The sequence below is a fragment of the Oryzias latipes genome, chromosome 22, assembly GCF_002234675.1.
Source record: "Oryzias latipes chromosome 22, ASM223467v1".
Classification (NCBI taxonomy): domain Eukaryota; kingdom Metazoa; phylum Chordata; class Actinopteri; order Beloniformes; family Adrianichthyidae; genus Oryzias; species Oryzias latipes.
The window spans coordinates 3430475-3458406 of NC_019880.2; the positions used below are offsets into that span (position 1 = coordinate 3430475).

At 40.4% G+C, this 27932-nt stretch overlaps 1 protein-coding gene and 1 long non-coding RNA gene across 8 annotated transcripts in view; one reads left to right on the forward strand and one right to left on the reverse strand.

Annotated features, from left to right (window-relative positions):
- The window catches only part of bcl11b (B cell CLL/lymphoma 11B), a 40684-nt gene extending 35214 nt beyond the window's left edge, over window positions 1-5470 (forward strand). For 5 of the 6 annotated variants that reach the window (XM_023951911.1, XM_023951914.1, XM_023951912.1 and 2 more), the window contains one exon: window positions 1-5470. In XM_023951911.1, the coding sequence (XP_023807679.1) occupies window positions 1-2003 (2003 nt within the window). In that variant the 3' untranslated portion in view covers window positions 2004-5470. The other variant, XM_023951915.1, reaches the window with a different exon arrangement.
- LOC110013912 lies at window positions 4899-27932 on the reverse strand. Of its 2 annotated transcripts, none has more exons than XR_002289080.2 (5): window positions 27826-27932; window positions 12954-13106; window positions 12572-12881; window positions 12011-12138; window positions 4899-7734 (listed from the first exon to the last, which is right to left on the reverse strand). It is a non-coding gene; the product is annotated as an uncharacterized LOC110013912 (long non-coding RNA). The 2 variants fall into 2 exon arrangements; XR_002289081.2 differs by lacking the exon at window positions 4899-7734 and adding an exon at window positions 11404-11796.

Genomic DNA, 27932 nt, shown 5'->3' on the forward strand with positions numbered 1-27932 from the left:
GTGGCAGAGATGAGCCCTCCAACTACATATGTACCACCTGTAAGCAGCCGTTTCCCAGCGCCTGGTTCCTCCTGCAGCATGCCCAGAACACTCATGGCATTCGCATTTATCTGGAATCCAACCCCTCCAGCGCAGCTCTCACCCCCCGATTAACTATGCCTCCCCCTATTGGAAATGACTCCATCCCCCAGTCCCCACTCACTAACTTTCTGGGGGACAACAATCCTTTCCACCTTCTGAGGATGACGGGGCCTCTACTCCGGGAACCACCCCCTGGCTTTGTGGAGAACCGAATCCCCAACACCCCGCCATTTGTCAGTCCACCTCCCCGTCATCATCTAGATCCCCATCGACTGGAACGCCTTAGCGCCGAAGAAATGGGCCTCATTTCCCAGCACCCCAGTGCCTTTGAGAGGGTGATGCGGCTAACGCCCATGGCAATGGAGTCCCAGTCCATGGACTTCTCCAGGCGGTTACGAGAGCTGGCCGGGAACACGAACAGCACCACACCGCCACTGTCACCTGGAAGGCCCAATCATATGCACCGACTACTAAACCCCAACCCTTTTCAAACAGGGCCCAAGTCCCCATTTTTAAATACCCCTCCATTACCACCCATGCCACCAAATAGCACCACACCTCCTCAAACCCAAAACAAGGTTAAGTCCTGCGAGTTCTGTGGTAAGACATTCAAGTTTCAGAGTAACTTGGTGGTGCACAGACGCAGCCATACTGGGGAAAAACCGTACAAGTGCCAGCTGTGTGACCATGCCTGTTCTCAGGCAAGCAAGCTTAAGCGACACATGAAAACGCACATGCACAAGGCCGGATCCATGACGGGGCGTTCCGATGACGGCCTGTCCACCACAAGCTCCCCAGAACCGGGAACCAGCGACGTCACCGGTGAGGGCATTAAAAATCGAGATGGGGATTTCCAGGGAGAAGGCAATGAGGAAGAGGAGGAGGAAGAGGAGGAAGAGGAACTTGAGAATGAGAGTCGACCAGAATCGAACTTTAGCATGGACTCTGTGTTTTACCGGAACCGAGAGAATGGTCCCAAGCCTCCTTCAGAGGAGAAGTCATCACTTGCCCTTGAAAAAATGGTGGATGGCGAGGGCCTTAATTCTATACAGCAGTACAATAATTTAATAGTTGACAATCGTAAAAGAATGCCCTTCTCCAAGAGGGGGACAGATGCCCAGCGTGACACTGTAGATGAGGATTCAGTGGCTGAGGAGATCAACCACCACCAGCAAGAAGAGCGAACAACCATAAATGGCCGGAACTGTGGCTCCGGTGACTCTTTCTCAGGCTTGTTTCCGCGTAAGCCCACTCCCATCACCAGCCCCACCCTGTCCAACTCCTCAAACAAGAGAATCAAGATCGAAAAGGACTTGGACATTCCCCCAGCGCCCCACATCCCATCAGAGAACGTGTACTCTCAGTGGTTAGTGGGCTATGCTGCCTCCCGCCACTTCATCAAAGATCCTTTTTTGGGCTTCACTGATTCCAGACAATCTCCCTTTGCCACCTCTTCGGAGCACTCCTCGGAGAACGGCAGCCTACGGTTCTCAACGCCTCCAGGGGACCTGCTCGACGGCGGTCTATCAGGCCGCAGCGGCACCGCCAGTGGGGGCAGTACGCCTCACCTCGGGGGAGGGCCCGGTCCAGGTCGACCTAGCTCCAAGGACAGCCGGAGATGCGACACTTGTGAATTCTGTGGCAAGGTGTTCAAAAACTGCAGCAACCTGACGGTGCACCGGCGCAGCCACACTGGAGAGAGGCCCTACAAGTGTGAGCTATGTAATTACGCGTGCGCACAGAGCTCCAAGCTCACTCGCCACATGAAAACGCATGGCCAGCTTGGTAAGGAGGTCTACCGCTGTGACATTTGCCAAATGCCCTTCAGTGTATACAGCACTCTGGAGAAACATATGAAAAAGTGGCACGGAGAACATTTGATGACGAGTGAGGTCAAAATTGAACAAGCAGAGAGAGCATAAACCGTGTTTCTCCTCTTTGCACCACTCTTGGACTTTAAGGGGGTATCTGGATACTTTTATAAATAATTTTGTTTAATTTTGTGATTTCGACTAAAAAAACTGCCAACTGAGAAAAAGAAGTGAAAGTCTTAGCAACAACGGAAGCTGTCTAAACTGCCTCATCTGGCTTTCATTTTTAAACAATCAGTCAGTTCAGTTATAAATATGTGGAGCCTTTAACTGTGCAATAATTTCTGTATTTATTGGATTTTGTATTTCGGCATGTGCAGGTTCTTTTTTTTATTAGGTGTTTATATATATATATATATATATATATATATATATATATATATATATATATATATATATATATAATTTACTTTGTTTCAATCTCATTGTTTAAAACCACGTCCTGAGAGTTCTTAGAAAGCAAAACTACTTTTGTGTTTTTTTCTTTTTTCTAATTTTGGGCCACAACTTGTAGGTAAAGTATATTTAAAAATAATTGTGTTTTAAAAGGCACTGAAGAATTTGACTGCAATTCTGAGAATGATAAAATTAGTTTATTTTATGTAACGACGATAAGCGGACAACAATCCTCTGGCTTTATAGCACGAACTGACTCTAAAACATGTCGATGTAATTGGATATGTAGCACTGAGTGTCATAATTGACGGTAAATGTCAAACAAAAGGGGATCCCAAGGTTCATAAACCCTGTCTTCTCTCCAGAACGTCCTAACGAGTGAGAAGAAAGTGATTCTGAGCAAGGCATCTACTGACCGGCACAAAGTGGCAACCTCTGACAACGCGTCAACATCCATTCCATGTTTCTTTATTGTCTCTATTCCTTTAACTTCTCTTTTTCTTGATACAGCCATGGGTATTCTGCACAGATGTTAGGTTTCATGATGTATTTTAAGTAAGAAAAGCTACAGTAAGTTTGTATGAAAGTAGATAATTGATGCAGGGAGACACAACTTAGAGAAAACCTTAATATTAATTCATGTGTTCATTGATATCTTTTCTTCTTAAGTTGGGTTGTAATTAGCATCTGAAGAAAAATTATGTTTGAAATTGATTTTCCAAAAACTAGCAAACACTAAAATAGAGCCTTTGTGTGAAAATAATTTTATTAAAATATGTTTTTTATTTAAATTACAATGAAATTGAAATTCCTATGCATGATCTCTTAAAAAGAAAAAGATGGAACATAACATATATATTTAAGTGAAATATAAAACATCACATATGGCTTTCTGTGTAAAGATTAATCTAAATTAGTATGCAAAAAGATACTAAAATGATGCATTAAATACAGTAAATAACTCAGCTCTTGCTGATTGTGGTGAGATGCAACTTTTTTTTCTCATTTTTTACCATTACAAGTATCTAATACATGAAGTCATGGAAAGAATATGTAGTACACAATCAGACTCAACACAAACTTTTGCATCACTCAGGTATTGACATAAAACATGGTGGCATCATTTCCAAATTGAATACACTGATTTATTTACATATGCAGGAGCAACTAGTGCAAACACTGGCTATAAGTGGAAAATCTACCTTTTATTTTTCTAATTTTTTAGATGATAAACAGTCCCATAAAAGGCGAAAGTGAGCATTTTCAATGTGATAAAACATCCCAGCTTTTGCTAAACCAAATTTTCATATTTTAAAGTCTCTTTCGTCTCTAAATTTATTTAATAGATTCGTCTTATTATTAAACCACGCGTTCAAAGCCCAGTGATGTGTCGATAAAAAATATAATTTTCTTCAGTCCCATTTTGACATTTACAAAGCAGAACCCCAACTTCTGCTATAATGTCCCTTCAACTTTAATATTGCACTTTTATTTAAGTTATTTTTTTTAGCATTCCCATCAAATAAATTAATATTGTCAAAATAAAAATACACAAACACGAGAAAAACAAAACTGCAAGTACAATTGTTTAAATTGAACCCCCAGAAAGAGGGATGAAGAGGGAAGTGGAGCTTGGGACCTCCTGATGCTTAAGTGCTTGGATTGTACGGCTTAGCTTTTCCAATGCTGGCACTATAAAACGGATGAAAAATGTTTAGAATAATTTATTTGGGACAGTTTTTGTACTGCCATTCAATTTGACATGAGTGTGCCTTGAATTATGATCTTCCTACTAATTGTCTCAGAGAAATGCAACACTTTCTATGAATTAAGCAGGAGAAAACATTTCAAAAATGTGTTCACTTTACTGTGTAATTTGACTTCAAAACAAAAGAAATGACTGAGTGAAACAAAAGAATTACCCAGCACAATTTTAATGTGTCTGTGCGTGTATATATGTATGCATATGTACATATGAAGGCACAAACTTATATATATATAGATCTATATCAAATTTTTTCACTCACAAGGACATGTGTGTCCCTCTACAGAAAGTTTCAGCAGTGGATAAAAAGCCACACAAATTGTCAGACTGGAGAAAAATCAGGAAAAGCATAAACTCCAAAAGAATCGAGTGCACTCCGTTTTAAATAAGTTTACAGTATTGATTCAAGGATAAAAAATGATGTGTGTTTCTGTGTTTGGAACTTTTTTTAAGGCTCGTTTCTAAACCTTCTCTGAATGCCAAAGTGGCAGCATAAATACAATTTTTATTTCATTTTATTTTTTTAAATTTGAGATTTTATTGTGTTTTTGTGACGGGTATTAGTATATATATAAATATATATATATATATAAATATATATATATATATGAATATATATGACATGTTTCTTACTAACGGTGAAAGTATCCCAGTATTTGTAATATTGGAGAATGCCTGGGCATTTAACAAAAATATAAAAATGCTTTTTCTTTTTTATTATTCGATTTAATTTAATTTTTTTTCTCAGTTTACAGTCCATCTTAAATCGTGGGTCTCTGAAACTGTTTTTATGTCAATGTAACTGTAAAAGTCTTAAGTTTTAGTAACTTTTTTGCCTTGGGTGTAATGAAAATACAAAAAAAAAAAAAAAGAAAAATAAATGAGTAGAAAAAAATGGCTGAGCTGTAACAAAGTTGGATGGATTAGGTTAAGGGGTTCAGGGTGGCGGGTGGGTTCTCATCGGGCAGGGTGGATTTCTCCTCAGAACCCGGTTCTGAGTGCTGGTTCTGCTTTTTAGTAAACCTGAGAATCCTGACTTGTATCTATTTTTCTTCTGCTGGACTGGATTATTCTTCATGGATGGTTTGAATTACATGTGTAGGCACTTGCTGTCATTCTTAAGCGGCTCGTCTTTTTGTGCATCCTTTTGTGAATAGGGTACAGTGAGTCCCTCACTGCTCATTTATTGAGGTGCAGGAGGAAGATGACTTTACTCTGATGACCAATCCAACTCACCGGCTGCCACAATCTGTTTGTCCAAAACAGAATCTGATCACTTTGTACTGTTGTAATGAATCATGTTGTACAGAATGGGAATAAATTAAGGTTGTTAAACAGCCTTTTAGTGAAAAAAGCACATCTGGCTGCTTGATTTTTTCTTAATTTCTTTAGTACATATTTTTTTTTTTCTACATGTTTCTTTTCCAGAAGCTGGTGGGGTGGTCCCCATCTTTGCTTTTCAAACACAAGCTGTTTACAAGCTTTTCTCGGTTGGCAATCAATGGGGGCATGAATTGGGGGCTTGTCCAGGATGACACCTGAAATGTTTCCTGCATAGTGGTAAACTGCAGTTTTGTTGGGATTCCCCATCAGGTAATTTGGAGTTATGTGATGATGCTGAGAAAACTATTAAACAGCTGCTTTCAGTAGCTTACAAAGACTACATCTGCTGAGATAGGTTTACCATTGAAAATCCTTTTTTTTTTATCCTAAATTTTTAACACATTTCATTTTAATTAAATAGAAACAAAAGCAAATCAGTAAAACATCCCATTTTAGTTTCCAAACTGGCATCTGGACTTGGACCTGGCCAGCACCGCTGAGGTGTGAGCAAGCAAATGGACGGAGGTGGTTGACTATGGCTTACTTGTAAACTTATACATCTTGATATTTTTTCCTTTATAGTTTGGACTACTGGTTCTTTAAGGAGGAAAAACAGCATAAAACAGAAATACCTGTCATATCCATTCCATGAAGAAAGCTTAGCAAACAGGAGACAACAGCAGGAATGTCCAACAATTATTCACATATAAAGTAGTTTTCCAAAAATCAATTTATACATCTGAAATACAGTATTTGTAAAAAATAACCTTTTTTGGGAGGGTTGGATTGATGTGCCTTTTTAATATTTGTGTATTTGAATTTTGAATAATTAGGCTGAATTTGACTAAAAGAAATATCTTTCTGGTCATTCGATGCATTTTCTCCTCACAGATCTGTTCAGTCGTGTGATTTAGGTAGTCTAAAACATTTTCAAAACATAAAAAGAAAACTACTGCCTCAAAAACATGACATTAACTCTTTCCTCACCTGTTTTAACATTTTTAATTTTCATCTTTTTTATTTTAATATAATTTCATCGCTCCATTTCCGCAGCCTGGAGAAGCTGGAGGAGAAAAAAAAAAAAAAAAGGAATTCTGAGCCACAATTAGTCGGAGGGAGAAAGAAGCGAGGAGTCGGACGGACCCGGGTGAGCTGTGATTTGGCTTGAGTTTCAAGGCAAATGGGTAATTAAGGCTTTTCCCTGGCCGGCCCGCACTTTGAAGTCCCCCTACAGGGGGGATTATCCCGGCCAAGAGAAAGAGAGTGGAGGAGAAAGTAATGAGACCCAGTATGAGGGGAGGGGGGAGGCCTCACTCAAGAAAGACATTAAAAATCTAATCAGTTATTTTGAGATGGCAAATTTGTGTGGCAGAACAAACAAAGCAAACATTAAAATAAACAGCGAGGAGCTGTTGTTGGTATAAAAGTGAAACTAGTCTTTCAGGAAGCAATTACTCAAATCAAGTTGCAATCAGGATAATTGATTAAACATTAGGAACATGGATGGGGTTGATTTTCCTTTTAAGGCCAGAAGTAAATTAGGCACTTCTAACAATAACTATTGTTCTATAATATTGGAGTGTCCTCTATCAATATTCAAGCCTCAGAGTCGCAGCAAGCCCCCACTTTGAATGGACAAAAACTGCTCCGACTGACTGGAAGTGTGTGTGTGTCCCTGTGTGTTGTGGTGGTGGGGGGGGTTAAGTCGCAGAGACACCTCTGGTTATTCATAGGGATGGAATTATTTCAAGACCCTGACTGGCTGTCAGCGCATGCTGCACCTCCTCCCTCCGTGCCGGAAAAAAAAAAGGAGCTTCAAATGAGTTAAGCTGCTGGTCGTCAGCACCGAAGCCACTCTGTTGACAGGTACAGTGGGGGCTTAAGTCTTCTAAATCGCCCCCCCCCCACATCCATTGGGCTCCACCTTTGATGGCTGACAGAGGAAGAAAGGAGGGGCTTGTGGGGGGAGAGAAGGGGTCAGGTGACGAGGGGAAGGGACAGGAATCCAGGTTTTACAGCCGATCTGGGAGGAGTCCCCCGGCAGTTCATAATTAGAGCCATTATCACACAGCAGCCTTGTCCCTGTCCAATTGATTGGCACGCCTGTTTCATGGCTGCCTCCCAAAAAGCAGCCAGTGAATTCTCATCAGACTTCGAGCCCAAACCGAAGCGTCTTCCTCACCTTCTTCTTCTGTTCATTGAAATCCTGAACACTTGAAGCGGCTGCTCTCACTGCGCCGCTCCTTGTGTCTTTTCTCAATCTGCATTGTTCCACCACAAAGCCTCATTTTTTGTTCCCTTGACAAAAAAAAGGAAGAAAAAAAACACACAAGACAAAGACAATCAATTTATTACCAGTCATAATTACAGCAAATTCACACAAATGTTTTGTCAGAACTCGAGGGAATCTAACCCCTCATGCTGGAGAAAACGAGCTGAACTATGAGTCTTCAGCTCTGCGAGCATCTACGGGCCTTGGCGGTTTCTTTCCTGGGTTTGGATGTGAGTGAAGTGACAGCAGGCTAAGTTCTTGAAAGAGCGGCAGAAGGAAGAAAAAGATGGAAGTGCGTTACCGCTGGAAGTCCTGAAGGCGCTGTTCGAGAGGTGCGCCGTCTTTTTGATATTCAGATTTAGCTGCCTACACACAGCATTATGACACATTTGGATGATCGCATTGTAGGATTAACGGGCCTGCCTTGTCATTTTCAACAACAATGCCACGATTTAGGGATGCTATTTCTCACACGGCGCTCCGCATTAACGCCACCCCAAAGATTTACATAAATCTTTGTCTTAAGATGAAAGCAGAGAGGGGCTTGAGACAATGAAGTTAAGCTTTGGAAATGAGGCGTTGGTGGTGGAGGGATGAGGAGATGGGAGGGAGAGAAGGAAGGATGCAGCGCGCAAAGTTTTAGGATAAATCAACCAGTAGTCATGCTGATTTAAAGAGCCCTCCTCCCATTCCATTTAGCGTCCAAAGGTAGAAAATAAATACAAGAATAGGGAAGGAGGAGAGAAAATTGGCATTAATGTTGCTGGAAGCAGTTGGGGAGGTTAGACAAATAAAAGGAAAGGTGATAAATGCTCGTGTGATTCGGTGAATGAAAGGCCTCTTCCTCAAACTCTGGCTTTCTAACCCGTCCTCCCCCGTCTTCCTCTGTCTGTCCTCTAATCTCCAGGCCTGCAGCAGTCATCGCAAAGTGTCCTAGATTGTTGCGCCATCTCCCTTCGCCTTGATTGGATTTGATTGAGAATCTGCTTACATTAAAGTCAGCAAGAACCGAGATAAAATCAAGCAGATCTGACCACTAAAGGCACATTTCTTTCTTTTTTTCTAAAATACAGAGGAGGTTAGAGGAAGGAAAACAGAGATTGTAGGCCATGAGAAACAGTGATAGAGAGGTGAAGCTCCATCGACATTATCAGCAACATTATCTCTGTGCTCCAGCTCCTTTCATAGTCTTTTAAAGCAGACCGGCCTTGATTACAGATTTATGAAAAAGCTACTGAGAGGTTATATTTGACTTCACAAGATAATGCAGTAAAGCATCCAATCTAGCACACCAGACTTATATGCATTCCAGGCACTCCCACCTAAAACTGTGTCATCCTATGTGCACTTTACTGTACCTAAAAGTTCACATCTGGAGACCTTTTTAACTATGACCTAAGTGGAACTCATCATTTTGGCTTTTTATTTCTAAAACCCTCAATATGACGTGATATCAATACACAGAACTAAATGGTAGTGTCTTGCCCCTTGACTGTATCTGAGAACTTCAGCGAGTGAGAGTGACATCACCCATAGAAAAAAGCTTACTTCCAGTTCCAATGAAATGAAGTCAATTCTGTTGCCAATTGTTCACAGTGCGGACGCTGCCATGTTGGAACCACATGGTGTAAGTAAGCAGTGATTGTTCTGAGTCATTGTGTCAATGTTAACCACTTTCACCAATTAGGAGTGAGCTTGTTGGAAGGCCACACCCCTACCACTTTAAACCTGGCTTGGGAGAATCCATTAATCAAACGTTTCAAACGGAGGACATGGGGGGCCAGCAGACACCACTTTCTACAATTGAGGCATCCAATTGGCCAGTTTATAACTTGAATAACTAACACTACAGAAAACAAAAATCATGAACAAAAAAAATCAAGGTTAGCAAGAACATGTTAAAAAAGGGTTTTAGAGCAATAATTGTTATTCTGACAAATAGAATGACTGGCTAACAGCTGTTTATTTCTCTATAGAATTCTATGGAATTTTGGATTTTTGGTACCAGCAGGTGCTTCCTGTTTAGAACGCCAGAGGGGAAGGGTCATTCAGTCCAGTTCTCATGTACAAGACCGTGTCACACAGCCGCTAAGTACATTATGAGCATTTGATTTTTCGTGATACATGTGTGATGATCGTAATTCATACGTGATTCTTGCATTTGTCATTTGTCGATGTGCACAGATGTCCGTCGAGGGTTTCAGCAGACGGGTCTTTACGTGAATTTGGTTTTCAGTTGTTCGAAAATTTAGGTTTAAATTTTACGCAGTTGTACATGAGTTTTGCTAATATGTGGCTTTCCACAACCGTTCCACAAATGTCTCACTGACTTTTCAAGCATGTACCACAGATGTATAACTTTTATATCACGTATACGGCACACATATCATATTATTATAGTTTCGCTCCATTGGCTCCCAGTTGATTCTAGAATTAAGTTCAAGATCCTCCTGTTAACCTATAAGGCCTTACATGGAATGGCCCCGTCCTATATTAAGGACCTCATAGTCCCTTACCATCCAATGAGAACACTTCGCTCGCAAAATGCAGGACTGCTTGTGGTTCCTAGAATTAGTAAAAGTACGGTTGGAGGTAGAGCGTTTAGCCACCAAGCCCCTGTCTAATGGAATAAACTCCCAGCTCATGTAAGAGAGGCCGACTCAGTTTCTACATTCAAAGTTAGACTGAAAACATTCCTCTGTGGACAGGCTTATTGTCAGACTAGTTAGTATTAAGAGATTATTTAACTTAATGTTTGTTTGTTTAAATTAAACTTAATAATAACTATTTCTTTTAAAAGGCTGCTAGAAGTTGAAGCTGGGGTAACTATGGTGCACTGGGGTTCTGTCCTCTTTCCTTTTTTACTTCTACCCTTCCTCTCCCCTATTCTTGATCATAATTTATCATTTAGTTCTCCATGCCTCTGTCTGGTACAGTGCGATTCATGTATTGTCCCTCTTTTCCTCTCCCCTCCTGGGGAGTGGGAGTGCTTCCAGACTCCAGTTGGCTCATCCGTGCTCCAGTTCCTGACCGTTTACCTCGCCTTTGCTCCTGCTCCTACACCTGGCTGTGGATCCTGCCTCTGGCTCATCTCTGGCTCGTCTCTGCTCTGTACCTGACCGAGTACCTCGTCTCTGCTCCTGCTCCTATACCTGGCTGTGGTTCCTGCCTCCGGCTCGACTCGCGCCTTTGACTGTCCCCACAACCACGGCTGGATGAAGCTCGTCTGCTGGACTTTTATATATGTAGTTGTAGATTTAGATAAGTTAATTCTTCTCTAAGAGTTCTGGTAAATCGCCTGTCCGTCCTGGGGGAGGATCCCTCCTTCATGTGGGCACCCCTGAGGTTTCTTCGTTTTTTCCGGAATCCGGTTTTTTTGGGAGTTTTTCCTTACCGCGAAGGGGGGTCTAAGGGCAGGGATGCCAGTATAGCTTAGTCAGTTTGTTAGTTCATTTTAGTATTTTCCTATTGAACTCTTTGTATTCGTGATCCTTTTGATTTCATGTTTTACTTCGAAGCCCATCGAGACGACTGTTGTTGTGATTTTGGGCTATACAAATAAAATTGAATTGAATTGAATTGAATATTCAAATTTCCTAAGTGATGCACGAATCACTAATGAATTGCATATAAATATAGCAATAATAATGCGCTGTTTATGTTCTATGTTGATATACATGTTTTTCACGTGGCTCATTCGTGATAAATCTGTAGAAATTTTGTGTAAAGACCAGAACTTTATCACTTTTTCCATGTATATTCACGTATGACCAATTTTCATTTGTGCGTTATGCGCAAAATGTACGTAGTGGCTGTGTGACATCGCCCACAATGGACTTGCCCAATGGGCACACTTTGACACATGGGTGGTGCACAATTGGTCCATCCCCTTAAACAAGATTTTTGAATGCAAATGTGATGGCTCTTCTTTTGTCTGGTTTTTTGTCGTCCCACTTTCCCTCACAAAGAACAGTCTTTAACTGCCTGTTTGTTTGCTGCTTTTAATTCATGAATATCAGTTTATTTTATTTGTCATGTACACGTCTGATGTGCGTCTATAGCCTTCAAGAGCTCCTCATTGTTTTTTCCTGTGAAAAATTATAGAAGTTATTGAGACTTGCTTTTTTAGTTCTGTTTTTGTACAAGACATAATCAAACGTAGGGACAGTGAGTACAGAGCATGTTGCTTTCTGCATAAAAGAACGAGAACATAACACATCTTCGTCTTCATGAGAAAAGAATGCAGAATGTTGTTTGGAAACAGCAACACGTTGGAGCGCAGGCTGAGCCCCTTTCACATACCTGCACAGATGTTTGGAAGACATTTCTGAGACAAACCCATTGTAAATGCGAGAATGTTGCCTTGTGACCAGAGACACAAGTGATCCACTTCCTTCAGGTGATGCTGCAACATCATCAGGAGAGAAAGGCTGTAAATGAAAGCAAAATGTTTCATCAGAGGCCATAGCGACACAAGATGAATCCTAATTTACTGCAGCTCTGCCTTTGGTTTTTTTCACATTTACGTGGCTCTGTTTATTTGACATGCAGATAAGCGCACGTGCACACATGCATGCACACACACACACATCAGTCTCTGTCCTTTTTTTCTGTCTTGTCTTTCTCCTTTAGATTGCTTCTTTCTATCATTCTGCACTATTTCTCTCATCCTCTGTCTCTCTTAATCTCTCTCACCCATCTCCATCCTTCCTGCCTAACATAAGAGCCCCCCCCCCCCCCCCCCCCCAGCTCATGCTGTCACACCCCCTTTTGCCTCCATGCACCCACTCCCACAGCCCCACTTTGTTCTCCATCTTTTCTTCAGTAATAAAATAAACTAATGGAGCTGAAGTGACGTCCCACCTTGAACCGGCAGGGAGGTTATTTACATCAGGTAGTGGGGGGGCAATGGCGACTGGCAGCCTCGATCAGTCAGCCGTGACAGGCTGAGTGAGACTCATCAGATAACAGGGAGCGAATGAGGAAGCTGCAGGAACAGAGATGATGTTCGCCGGTCCCTTTTTTGTTGCGTCCTCATTTCATTGTCCTTTCCTCCTCCGTCATGTTCCTTTGTCTCATCTTGTGTCTTTTCCGTGTTAATTCGACTTCTCCCTTCTTCCTCTTCTCCTTTCTCTGAAACATGTCCCTGTGACCACTTCTTCCTTGGAGAACTCTGGAAAAAAGGAAACAAAAGAAAAAATCGCAGTTTAAATTAATACAACGTTGGATCTTTTCCATCATTTACCCTTTGTTCAGTTTGTCTGTGTTCTTCACTACATTTTTGGAAAGTGTTTCACCATATTTATCACGTTGTGCATTTGTGGTTGCCTTTGGTAAATGTTGGGGCCACTTTTGACAATGAATCAACTCACGCACTCCGATACTTGCTCATTTTCACCTGAGGAAAAACAAAACAAGGAAAACATTTTTTTTTTAACCAAGTAAAGAAATACATAGACTAAAACACTAATTTTTGAGAGCTTACAACATTCACACAAACCTCTAAGATGAACCTGTGCCAGTACCATGACCTGTCATAAAGTGATTACACCTTGCTTTTATTGTTTGACAACCAACAAACACTAAAACTGGGATTTTATTAAGACATAAATTAAAGAGTTGACGCAATTTCAACAAGAAAGAGTACAAGTTATAGCAGGGGTGTCTGAACCCAGGGCTCGAGGGCCAGTGTTCAACATGTTGGTGTATAGCCCGTTGAGACAACTGTGTTGTGATATTGGGCTAAATTAATAAAACTGAATTGAATTGAATATTTTCCAACCAACCTGCCATTGAAGATCTTTATTGGCTAAACACATCTGATCCACGTAATCAGCAGCAGATGAGGCAAGATGGTCTGACCTCTAACCACGATCAGCGCCTAGGATCTGGAGTCCATTTATTTATGATCAGAGTTCATGCCATGCACGCTAGATGTCAGTGGCCCAGAGCCTAACTGTCAATAACTATGGACTAATTTCATGAACATATTTCTGCAACACAAATCTCTACTGGTATTCCTAGTATCTCTTCTTATTAAGTATTGATTTCAAAGAGTCATGAAAAATGGATTGTAATGATTCTGCCATTAAATGAATTATAAATGTTTTAATTAGGCCTGCACAATATACCGCAAATTTATCGTTATCGTGACATTAAGTTGTGCAATATGCATAGCGCAAAAGGACGGCGAAAATCGCAATAAATGGTTACCTTAAATGTGCTAAAACAATCTCATGGCAGCTTGAAATATTGAACTATTGAAATATTGAAATAAATCCCTTTATGCATTTAACCAATCGGAAGGACCTGTTTACGTTGTTGATCAATCAGATGAGCCCTTTTATGTTTGATGTTTGCCTCCTACGTTGACAAGGGTCAGTTGGAGTATAAATTTTAAACTGTTGCAGTGAAATGGAAATGATGTTTTTGGTTGTTTTGCTATTTGTTTATATACCGCGAATTATATCGTTATCGCGATATTAATCACCAATATCGCACATCGCGGGTTTTTCTCATATCGTGCAGCTCTAGTTTTAATGTACTTTGGTTTGTGAATAAAGTTACACTGTCTTTTACTCTTGTGGTGTCCCTAATTATGTTGGGAAACGACTGGTTTGGTTAAAATACTAACATAACTGCTTCTACAGTATGCGGTTTCATTTCATCCATTGTTTGATTACTTAAAATGTAAAATCTCCAAAGACATTAGTTAGAAGTCATAACATAAGATTCAATGAGTTTGTCAAATAGAACCGCCATCTCAAACTTCCTTGTTGACCCACTGACAATACACTGATTAAATGTCAACGTTTTTAAGGGAAATAATGTCTGGCTGTTGCACTGTCTCTGGCTGATTCTGACTTAAAAACGTGGGCTGATGGTATGTTTCGCTGCAGATCTCTGGCCTGTTGCACATTCTGCTGATTGGCCTGGCAGGAGGTGTCTGCATTAAAGGTCAAAATCTCAAACTGGAAGGTAGAAATGTTACAGCAGCAGTCCGATCTGAAGACACTTTACTGAGGAGATGCATCCTGTCACTGATTGGCCCGCGGGGTGTCTGCATCATCAAGAAAATGAGGACCTTCAAACGGCAAATATGATGATCTTTTGAATACATATATAATTCAGGGAGAACTTTTAAGAACACAAATCAAGTAAAAGGAGATTCAAGTTGCTAAAAACGCTGTTGAATATTTGCTTAAGGTACAAATACCCGGTAATTACTGACAATTACATAGTTTAATAACTCAATTACAGGTACTAAGAATATTCTAAGAATATTATAAAAAAGGTGGCATTTTTTCACAATTTTGTATTGTATAGAATATTGACACTTAGATTGAAATATTTCAATCTTTTGATAGTTAGGGTTTAAATATAATAAAAGCCTAATGTTTTGCAGCTCAGAACTTCAGAACATTACATCAGACCAGAGCAATCAAAGGTTTTTACTGCAGAAATGTCAGATTTCTTAAAACCTTTTCAATGGTCTCAACACTTGGTTTGGCCTCTTTTTCCATGAATTATGGCATGCACCGTGGCATGGAGGATATCACTCTGTGGCTCTCTGCATAAGTGTAACAGAAGTCCAGGTTTGATACTTGTCTTCAGCTCATCTACATTGTTGGATCTAATGTCCTTTATTTTCTAGTGTCTCTTTATTCATTTGACAACAGCCTAGATAGTCTCTGTTGGCTTTAGATTAAGGGGTTTGCTGTAAAGTCAATTACAGTAACATTTTGGTCAATGAAACTGCTTTTGGTACCTTTAGTCCTTTATGGGTACACGACCTGTGCACAACCTTTGCATGCGCATTCATGTGTGGTCAGTAAGGGGGCAGTACTCGCAACTTACTAAAACTAAAACTAGAGTGTGGTGTAAGGGCACTGTGTGACGGCATCACCAATACGTCATAAGTCCATTAACCCACCATATTCTTCACGATACACTTTTCACACGCACAACAATAGTATGTTTTATCTTCGTGATTCACACACTAAAAGCTGCATTTGCTTTCATCTGGTTTGTTGTGTAGCAAATACATTTTGTGGCTTTGCAAAAAGTATCAGTGACTGTCAGGTGGACATCTGTCAAATCAGCAGTCTTCCCCATGATTGGGTATCTAACAGACCCAGATTGGGCAACCATTAAAGGTCCCAGAAATATTATCTGGTGTTCAGAGGTAAATATTTGAAGAGAGTCCAATACAGTAGTGAGAAGGTTTCAAAATATTTCTATTTGAAATATATACCTACATTTGTTCTTAGTTTTATACTTGTCTGCGTCCATTTTTCTCATTGTTGCAATGACTAACTTAATTTTAGTAATTGGAGCAATGTTTAATACATTGAAATTCATACTTTTTAAATTGATGTGTTAATTATTGAAGTTTCCAGACTAGCGTTATTATTGCAAACTTTGTAAAAGTGCCAAAAAGAATCACTAAAAGTTTATAGAATCCACTGCAGTTCTTCCATCTCAGAATTTGTTTACGTTTTTATTTTTTTCATTTGCAGTTTTTCTGGTGGATGATAGGCACCTTCTAATTAGTTGCTAATTTACAGCCGAATGGATCTTTGTTCAGGAGGTTAATGTAGCCTGATTTCACCGGAAATAACTGGCTCGGCTCCAAATAAGAGTGCTGGCCGAGGCGTCACATCTTCCCTCCCCAAGGAAGAGACAGTAACATTAGTAATTACCTCCTGGACTACAAGGCCAGATATCTGTCCACGTTTGTCTGAAGTCCACAAATTGGGGTCAGTCGGAAAGAAAGGAACGCTCCAAGGTGAACGCCACTGGTATAAAGTGACTTTTATTGTTGAAAATGCAGATGTGCCCAGTTAATGTCCTCAATTAAAATATTGCATTTCCATATCTGCCTCCCTCTGTTTGTAATCTTGGATATATTTGTGGTAAAACTGCTGCAATTATCTAGTGGGGGCCTGGGGGTTGGAGGCATGAGACAGCATCACTTGCCCCAATGGGAGAGACACAACATGAGCATTTAAAAGAGCCAGCTTTATAATTCCTAATGGTTTAGATGCTGCAAAGCGCCAAGTCTGTTTAAGCCACAATCAGCTGAGACGATACATCAGCAGCGAAAGCCTTCCTGCAGTTAACCTGACAGCTGCACCAAGTAACTGCTAACCTAAATTCATTTTCATGTGCTACATGGATACATCAAGTCTTGTTAATCCATCTTCCTGCTCAAACTCAGTCATTTTCTTCTGACTGGCCTTATCAAAATAAAAGCTTGAATTTAACCAGTCTTTTTATAAATACATTTTGATCTGATTTACAAAAGGATCCCCAGGGAAAATAAACATAAATAGGAATTTAAGTATTTGCAGGAAATATACAAACATTCAACAGCAGACTCGGTTTAAATTCTTGGGAACCTCTGAGCTATTTTAATTCTCCACAACTGCAAAAGCAAAAAGGCAAGAATGAATGCGGGAGCTAACAGAGAGTGGGGCATCGTTTTATGCATGATCAGAGAGACAAAGCACATGTCTGACCTGCATGAGAGACAGTATTTTCTGCTCTCTGATTGCCTCATCCTATCTTCTTGCCTTTACTCACAGATGAGTTGCCCTTTTAGGCAATCTTTGGTGGTGATCAGTTCTGGCGGTTATTACAAACGCATGTGTAAAAGATTAAAAGAAAAAGGACATTTTGAGGAAAACTTTGCGTTTTTTTTCTGTGAACGGACATGTTATCAGATGAAGATTTCCCTTAAGCTCAGCACTCCCCTCTCTTTGAGGGTGTCCATTATCATTTTGCAAACATAACCGATTTACACACAATATGATTTTACTTTTGCATCTCAAAAAGATGCATAAGTTATGAAGACAAACTGCGCACAAGTGACTTTCATGCAGAGAGAAACAACATCTCTGCATGCAGATGTCATCCTTTTATATTTCAAAGGATCTTTCAGATCTGTGTTAGATCACCGGAGTCATTATTTAAATTTCATTTGGCTCCCAGTTTTGCCCCATATTCATCTCCCTGGTGTGCACAGGGTTAAGATCTGCCGTCTCATATTGAAATCTTAGAAGGTCGCCCTTCAGTAGTCCAGCTTTTCTGAGAGCTGCTCTATTCAAAGGAGGCCGCAGAGATGAGAGGTCAGAGCAACCCAGATATTGGAAAAGAGGTTTACTAGCCTCCACCATTAGTCTCTCTAATAAAACGCTGCCCTCTCCTCTCCTCTCTGCATTAATATTCAGTGTGACCGGCCGGACTCCAACCATCGCACCGGGCGCCTGGGCCTCTGATCTGTCTCTTATAATTAGACTGATAAATAGACTTCATCCTCCCTCCGTCTATTTTCCTTCTCTTTTTTCATCAAATTCACGCTTCTGGCTTATGGACACGTCTAGAAAGAAATGGTTTACCTGAAATCAGCTGTCTCAGTCTATTGTGCAACTGCTGCTCTTGATAATCAGTTTAATATTATGTAACATCAAAACTCAAAAGACTTATGTTCAGTGTTAAAACTCTTTGCTTTAGAAGCTTGTAGATAACCTGTACTATTCATTGTTTTTATGGCGTTTGCCTCCTCTCATCATCTCGACAACTTTTTGACATTTACTAAAGTGTCTGTAAACATGTAGGCTCATCACAGCATCTTAATCAGGTTGGGGTCTGAATGATTTACCATTGAAGCTCTTCTTTTTTAAGGGGTTATTGTCTTTCAGATCTGCTAATGCACTTTTGCATTCACGCTGATTGACTCGCTTTGGCAGACATTTATTTCAGCTCAGAGACTTCAGACAGCTCTATCATCCATACTCCAGCACTACTTTTGATAGTTGATTGGTATTTTGGCTCCAAGTTTGACCTTCTTTAAAGGGCCTATATCCATACTATTCTTAAGCCTTTTTCATAGTGAGCAATATCCATGTATATGATAAAATTTTAACTTTTGCACACTAAATAATTATTTTTATATAAAATATGAGTTATTTTCGCCACTCATTTTTCTACACAAGAGTAAAGCGGCTTGATCTCTGAGGCACCACCTTTCACATCCTTGTGACTGCCGCCCATTTCATGACATCATCCTGCATATAAGAGGAAAGAGTTTAGCCGATCACAGCAAGGTCTGCGGAGAAAGTGGGTGTCTGTGTTAGCCTGGGGGCGGGGCAGACAGCACAGACTCTTCCTGGAATGGCTGCTCCTCACTTTGGGATGCCAGCTCATGAGAATCTACTCGTTTTCGTAGATTGGGAGAGGCTGGTGCCCAGAGAACAGGTTTTAGAGGAATACTCAGAAAAGCTCAAAAAATTGATTTTGTGTGGTATGAGCGAATGCAAATTTCTTCCTGCATTCAAATCACTTGATCAGTCACGTTGATCAGATAAGTTGGGAAGAATTACAATACGTCAAAAAACATAGGTTTGCTTAGATATTGTTAAAGAGGTAACAGGTTAAAATGGTGTCACCTTGTTTATATGAGCATGCTCTGTATCTGCTAGCAAGCTCTCTGCTTTATAAAGATGGTTTATGCCTAATATAACTCTACTTGTATTTTTTATTTTTTTTTGGAGTCACTGCACAGCTGTGAAGCATGAATCCCCACTCATCACTTGATTAGAGGTTGAAGAGCCTCTCTACTGACTTGATGACTTAAAGAGTCAAAGCAATGGATATAAAAAGCTTAACCTGGAAAAATAATATGTCATTTGTAATCATGTGGATAACTATTATGCTCAGATTTGGAAATAATTCTGGTCTATTCTTTGCAAAATACAAGCACTTTATAAACATCCAGGTTCATAAAGGTCTATATTTAGGTTAAAAAAGGCTAATGTAGAATCCCCTCTAAAAGTCTTTGAGTGTGTGTTAATTCTGGGCTCCTGACTGACTGAAGGCCCTTTGCTGCAGTTGCTTAAGGGCATTTGAGTTCTTCCATTGTTTTAGATGATCAGATACTAGGGGTGCTCCGATCAGGATTTTTGGGGCCGATCACCGATCCCCGATTGCTGGAAGCTGTATCACCCGATACCGATACCGATCACCAATTACAGGGTCTATTTGAAGCCTTCTATTTATCATGTAGCATAATTTTTTAAACAATATTTAACAGCAATGCACATTAAGTATTACAATTAAGAGAAGACAACGCATCATGAATTGACAACTGTGTATTTATTTGGAAGCAACATTTCCAACAAATTAACTTAGCAGCATGTGTTTGGTTATTAGGAACAACTTAGGACTTGACTAATACAACTTTCCTGGAGAATATATAAATAAAATAAGATAAGACATAACATCTGAGTCTTTAAATTTAGCTTTAGGCTACTTTTAAAACTGCAACAAAAAATGCTATAGCCAAAATATTTTTTTAAGTCAGTCAGACATTGGTTATTGAAATATTTACGCCCTGGCAGAGTGTAACGTGAATCTAAATAGGACATGAGTCGCTGGAACCCTTCGTCTTCCACAACAGACAGAGGCTGGTGATCTAGGCAAATGAATTCCATTATTTTGTCTGATATCTCTTTATGCTTCTTACTGTCCCTGCTGTAGGGTTGCTTTCTTTGAAATGTCTCTGTTACTGACAGCTGAGTGAGTGGCGCTTGAGTTGCTGAACTGTCTCGCTCTCTCTTTGCGCTAGCTAACTTTGAAAACTGCTCATATTCCTTTACGCGACTAACCTTCAAATGTCTGATGAGGTTGGTGGTGTTAAAATGTTTTGCGTGCTTTCCGCCTCGTGGGATTTGCTTGGTACACACGTTGCAGATTGCTAATGTATTATCTTTTTCGAACACCACGTAGAATTGCCAGACCGGTGAAGCCATTTTTAGCAGCGCGTAAAAAAATCGTCTCGCGAGTTTTGCGTCATCTGATCGGCTTTTCTGGATCGGCCTTTATAGAGACGGCCGATCAAACATCCCAAAGCTATAATCGGCCGATTATGATCGGCGACCGATCAATCGGAGCACCCTTATCAGATACAGTGTGATGGTATAGGGGTTTCTATCCAGTGCAAGCTGGTCTGATCAGCGCTTCAAATCTGCTTTACTGCTAGAGGAAAATGTGTGTAATAAAAGGGTGGAGAGTTGATGGTGGGGGCTGTCTTTGGTACAGGCTACTATATCAGACATGCAGATGAAGAGCTTTGATTTGGATTCACACAAGAAACCTCTTTGTGTGTCTCAACAGTGAACTACACCATGGAAAAGCAAGCCAACAGATGGCTGCCTTCAACACATCTACCATTAACACACAAAATCATACTCACCTACCCTCCACTATATCCTGGGTAGCCAGACATTGTTCCATCGTTCTTCACAACAGCAGACAGTTCGGGACACCCTCTGCAGCAGATCTGATAAGTCCCACAACAGATAAGATCCAGCTGCGCCCGTCTCTGAGACCTTCCTCGGGGTAAGACTGCCAGTTCCGATCTAAGCATCATACCAACACTTGGCCGCTCGTTATTAAGATAAGCATTATATTCAACTAGCAGAAGATTACCCTGATAGTGCCAGAATATGGAATGACTTTCCTTGGTCTCAAAACAAATGGTAGAGTCAATGGCCATTCAATGGGATGTCGCTAGGTCAGCTACAAGAGCTCTGAGCTGTCAGTTGTCTTTTATTGGTACATGTTCTCTGTTGTTTGTAAGATAGACCAATGTGCCTTGTTTCCACTAAGCGATCCGGTCCAGTCCGGTATTTTGAGCGTTTCCATATAAAATTGACCCACTAAGCCAGACGGAATAGTCCCATTTTTGGGCCCCCTATGAGTGTAGGTCCATTAAAAATTGAACGTACCGCTTGGGGCAGAGCTACTGTTGTCACACAATGAAACACACTGAGGAAAGCGCCAAAACAGCCCCAACGTATTCCTCTTTGCCACCCGCAATCCTCTCTCAAACAGTATTGAATTACTTGTATATAAAAAGTACCAAAAGCTAAGCAGAAAAATATGAGCTGCTGGATGACCTCTGTTGTTGTAATTGATAGTGTCGCTTTTACTATGACGCTAAGCTACGCAATTGATCCACGTCACATTTGCGTTGTGACAGTCCAATGCTGACTTGACATGCTGACTGGAATTGCCTGGAGCCTTCTAAACTAGACCGGACCGTACCACTCAGTGGTACTTGTACCTAATTAGAAAATAGCTATTTACTGACTTCTTGGTTCTTTTGTTATCAGACATGGTTGTTTTTTCACATTCCTAACATGTTTCGACGGACGTCTTCCGTCTTCGTCAGAGTCGTCATCAGGTGGTAGCGTGTGATGTATATATACAGTACATTAAAAAAAATTACTATTTTATTTTATTTTTAAAAATTAAATATGGTTTCTAGAAAGTTGGCCCTTTTTTCTGGAAGAGAACATCCAGTTGCCTTGATTTGTCACTGGATGATCAGTCTCAGTTTTGTTTAATCCAAATGGATGTCATAAAATAAGATCATTAAAAGACAAAGACCATTTCCGTAAATTTCTAGGCTGTAGTTAAAGTTACTTTTCCACAACAACATCATAAACACCAAACGTTCCATTCATTCTTCAAACCTGCTTAACCCCATTTGGGGTCCTAGGGATGCTGGAGCCTATCCCAGGCACTGTTGGGCAAAGGTCGGGGTGCACCCTGGATTGGCTGCCAGTTCATTGCAGTACCTCACAACAACATATAAGCACAGACACTCACATTCACCCCTAAAGCACAATTTGGAGTCACCAATTGACCTATGATGACCAACAGCAGGGCCGTCACTATCCATGTCCAACATGTCTTCCAACAAACCTGCCGATGAAGCTCCTTATTGGCAAAAACACTTGATCCCCAAGATAAGCAGCAGATAAGGCAGGATTACTTGAAAACCAGTAGGAAATCTTGAGTTTGACACCCATGACCTACAACGTCAGACATTTTGCATGTGGGCTTGTGTGTCTCCATCCAACAACCCAGAAAACAACACATTGTTTAAAGTGGTGAATACAGAGATAAAGAGCTATCGCATGCCATTTGATTTAGTTGTTTTAGAACTCATGCAAACAGAATCAACTGGAAATATTCTTTATAAAAAACAGATTGAAGGTGACAACATTTAATTGAACAGATCTGTTTGTTGTCACTTCTAAATTGTTGATTGTTTCTTGCCAAAAAAACAACACAAAAGGCATTTGAGTGTTTCATTCGTAACATGAAACTTTGAAAGGCCAGTGCCTGGCAAATCCCCTTAATTGGCACAACTGTCACAAAACAGAAAACTTTACATGTGTGTGAATGGAAAGCGAGAATTAAACAACAGATAAAAAATACTCCAGACATGAACGATCACTGATCCCGGGGATTCTACTTATTTGAGAAGGTTCCACTTTACAAATCCGAATACAAGCTAGCCTGCTAGCAGATCTGTGTCTTTGAGTCTCCCTCATAACTGATTAACTTCATCTCAGATGTGCATTGTGCAAACATGCAGGGATTTAAAAGTCTTGTTCCTAAAGATTCCACATTAATGTTGCATGAGTGTGAACTGCATGAAATTTGCTCGCACCATTTGCTCACTCAACCCTATTAACTCCAGTGGTAATTGACAGCCCCATTCCCCATGAATCCACAGCTCATCAAATCACTCTTAATACATGTTAACACACCATAGGGGGAGTAATAGTCAGAGGCAGCATTATCCAAATCGCTCTCATGAATAATGTAGATTCATGTAAGGGTGCCTGGTTACCATGCTAAAAGGTCCTTTTTTATGGCACATTGTAGCATTTCCTGATTAATCTGAGATGCAATTGGATGAATTGTCCATGCAAATCTCATGATCTTGTGTTATAAAAAGAAACAGAAGCCCAGATCCTTTGAGTACCACTGACACTTGATGATATGTTGCCATGTTTTTAAATCACAAATCATGTGTCCCCATGACATGTGTCCCCATGATGTATGTTTCTTTGGGAAACAACGAAAAAATGGATGCTGGTTTGACAATTTTACTATTCAAAATTATTTATTTCTTGTGTGCATTCACAGAAACATAAACCATAGCACTTCCGTTGATACTAGTGGCATCAATTTTTAATTTTCAAACTTAAAGTTGTGTGACTGCTTCAACTTTCCAAGTAATAAACATGACTATCAGGAACATTTAGGAATACATTTCAGATCAGACATGTATAAAGTTTGATTATAAAAAACAAATACAGTAGAATGTGGCTAATTTACAGGCAATTTCCATTTGACCTATGTGGAAGCTGTGCCCTGTTTCTGTTTTTATGAAAATCATACTGACTTGTTTTCACTTTGTTTACCAAATATGTTACAAAACAAACAAAAAATCTCAAGAAAAAGCAAGTAACTGTGTTTTTATAAGTGATGGATATTTATGAGAAAATGCTACCGGGGGTGTGGGGATCTAATTGGCCTATTGGTCGACAGGTTGTATTTAATTGATGACCTGAGAGCCAGGGTCCAGGCATCTGGACACCAGTGTTTTGCCGCCACTGCCACTGCCGCGCCAAAGAAGACAATGATAGCCAATTATCCGCTTTTACTTAGCAAAAGGAGACTTTAACAGGTCACCGTTTACAGCATATGGAGGTGGGGGGAGGTGTTTTGTATACAGAGGATGCCAAACTGTGGGAGTGGGATGAAAATGGGAGTGTGCAGGTGTCGAAGCTGCATTCATGTGTTTATGCGCTAATCTTTTTTTTAACACTTTAATACTTACCAGACACACAGTCTGGTAAGTATTAGTGTAGATGAGATTGACGTTCAACATTTGGGAACTGTGAAACTCATTAAAAGAATTACAGCCTATTGGTGGCTATGCCACAACAAATGTTATAATGGAAATACTGAATGAGAGGAAGTTTATATCTAGTGAATTTACCGATCCTCATTAAATGTGATGAACAACCTCGTTTTTTTATTCCTTCATTATATTTTATTTTTTAGTGATTATTTGTGATTGTATCAGTACATCCATTTGCTGTTTCAAGATGGAAAATACACCAACTGGCACTGATTGGTGGCCCATGAATAGGGGAAAACTGCTATGATGCTAGGATATGGCAATACCGGTGACAGGCGGTGAGGTTGGTGGCTGGTGAGGCACTGACTCCTCTGGAGTCAGATTTACAAAAGCAAGAAGTGAATATTTCATCCAACAGCAGGTAACGGCATGTAAGATACACACATAAACATATTTGTCCTACTGAGAATATTTATTTTATAGACATGGATAGAACACTCTTCTTGTATATCGTCAGCCTAATAGCATTTCTGCCTAACTCATTTTTTTGCCAAATTGAGATATTGGCCTAACTCTACTCTCCTTTCACTGCTGCACCACCCTGTATAACTGCCTATGTTCTCAGCCAATCAGAAGGCTTCCATCATTCAAAAAACACTATCTTCTTTAGTCATCTAACTGACTTGGGCATTTTGATGCCATATAAAAATGTGCTCAAGTCATCTCAAATTGACTTGAGCAGTTTTGGCGCTACACAACAATGGCTGCCCTATGAAGAACAAGGCTCGTCTTAGCATAAATGAAGCATTAGATCTTATCTTTGATTCATCAGGTAAGGTTATTCATTCCTTTCTGGAGCCTGGAACAGTTATTTGTGACCTGTACAAAGAATACTGTAAAGCTGTTGGTGAGAATGGAGCACGGGTTGTGAGTGAGGGGTATTTCCGCAAAGTGTTCCGTGAGTTGAAATACTCTGTGTTCATAACACGGAAAGACCAGTGTGATGTATGTGTTGGTGCCAAGGCAGGAAATGTAGATCAGGATACCCTTAATGCTCATTTGAAATTAAAGGCTGAAGCTCAGGCTGAAAAAGCTAAGGATAAACAGGAATCCAGTGACAAACTCTCAGTGTGGACAATAGACCTGCATCGTGTTCTTTTGTGCCCCAAGACCCAAGCGAGCCCAATGTATTATAAAACTAAACTGCAGATACACAACTTTACTTGCTTCAACCTGGGTAAAAAAGATAGCTATTGTTACCCCTGGTAGAAGCACGAGGGCTCCCTCAGCAGCGAGGTTTTTGCCCATCTGCAGTTCAAACACTTTGAGTCAGTCTTAAGGCCTGTTCACACCGGAACGAATTTCGCGCACGATATTCGCCGACGTTTAACGCCTCGTGACTAAACAAAGGGCACCAATGTGAGTGTGCACACCGACGCAAAAAACGCTACGCGTAAAAGCGTCATTTTTCAAAAAACGCCTTGGGTTTGTTTTTTTGGTTTGACGCGCTGCGTCAAAAACTATCTTTTGCACACTAGCTTTTGCACACGTGTCTGGAGCTTCTGAAGTTACAGTAAAACACAACTTTGGGGCACTCAAACAAAAAACTGTCTTGCTGAGCACACATACAAAACCGCAAAGAAGATATACGCCAAGTAGCATCTACACTGCCACGAAGAAATAAGACGAAGATGCACTCAATGACGGACATTCTAAAATATCCCCGAAAACGCTCATGATACATTTTCAGCTCATGTACCAGTCGATAAAACTCCCCATGTTCTTCTCTTCTCGTAACTATGGGATGTACATCTGCGTCTTTTCCGGCGTCTTTCATCATTCAACAGAACAATAATTTCTTCATCGCTGGAACTGGAGCTACTGGTGCTTGAAATATTCATGTTTTCTTTGTATGATTCTGACAAGCGCGTAAACTTGCTCTCTTCTTCTGAGTGAAAAGCGACTTTAAGAAGCGTAAAGTTGCGCAGCGCCACCTTGTGTACAGGGGTATTTCTGTTTTACGTTAAGCGCCATCTAATGTCAGGGAATGAATTTGCCTGTTCACTCGGCTCGGAGAAAATCGCCTGGGTGTGAACACAAAAAACGTGGTGAAAAACGCTGGCGAATAACGTGCGCCGATATTCGTCCCGGTGTGTACGGCCCTTTAGAGGCCAACCCAAATATTAAAAAGTCATAGTCTGGAGTGATGGCTGCGGCTATCAGAATCGGTGTTGCACCATTGCAAATGCGTACCTTGATCTGGCCATGAAGCATGATGTCACAATTGTACAAAAATTTCTGGTTGCAGGTCACACACAAATGGAGTGTGACTCCATGCATAGCTGCATTGAACGCCGTATCAGGAAAGACATTTACACTCTGCGTGATTACATCATCATTTTTGAAACTGCACGTTTGAACCCATCCCCGTACAAGGTCACCCAGTTGCACCACAACAACTTCATGAAGTTATCTGGGGCCTACGTCAAAACCATCCGGCCAGGTGGAAAACCAGGTGATCCCACAGTCCATGACCTTCAGGCTTTCCAGTACTTGGCAGATGGATTCGCTATAATTTAGCGTTTGAGTCAGACTGGGAGGGCCTGCTTCAGCGAGTGACCATCCCCAGAGAATCATTCCCCTGGGTCCCACTCTTTCCTACCCAATTGCCACTCACTCTGAGGAAATTCCAGTCAATGAAACTGGTACTACCAAGAGTGGTCCATGACTACTATAACAACCTGCCTCACCAAGGCAAATGAAACAATCTGGGTTAGGCAAGTGAAACATCGTTTCACGTTAGTTAATGTTAGGTCTTAACATTGGTTAAGGAAATAGTTAAATAACCAGGTTATGTTAAGGCAAGAAACAAGTTTGATGGTTTTTACTTTATTATAAAAACTGCCTAAGTCAAATTGAGTTCCCTGCAAAATTTGCACAAGTCAGTTTTCTATGTTATGCAATAGCTATTGTGTCTGTTTTTTTATTTCAAACGGGTTCACACATCTGGTGGGAGTCACCATTAACATATAAATAAAAAGTTCTTACAATTTGGTGAAAAAAGGTGTTTTTTCTTCTTTTCCAAAAACCTGAAAAAATGAGTTAGGCAGATATGCTATTAGGCTGACGATATAAATTATTCATACATACTGTAAACAAATTAAAGTATACAGATGTGTTCAGCACACATTTAATTTTGACCCTCAGTAATTATTTCTGGTATTTTTTCTAACTTTAAATTCTGGTGCTTTACTCAATGTTATAAAAATATTGTGTGAAAATGATCCAAAAAATAATTATTTTAGTCCTAAAATTTAGTTTTTAAAATACTAACATTTTGTTCCACTTACTCAAAAAAACAAAAATTAAAAACCATGTTTAGCCTTACTTTCTGAGTCCATTGGCCGAGCCAATACTTCTCCACAAAAGCTCTATGATCTGATGTAAAAGTCTTCCTTATTTTCCTTTAGTTTAATGAGTTTCTCCCTCTTGACT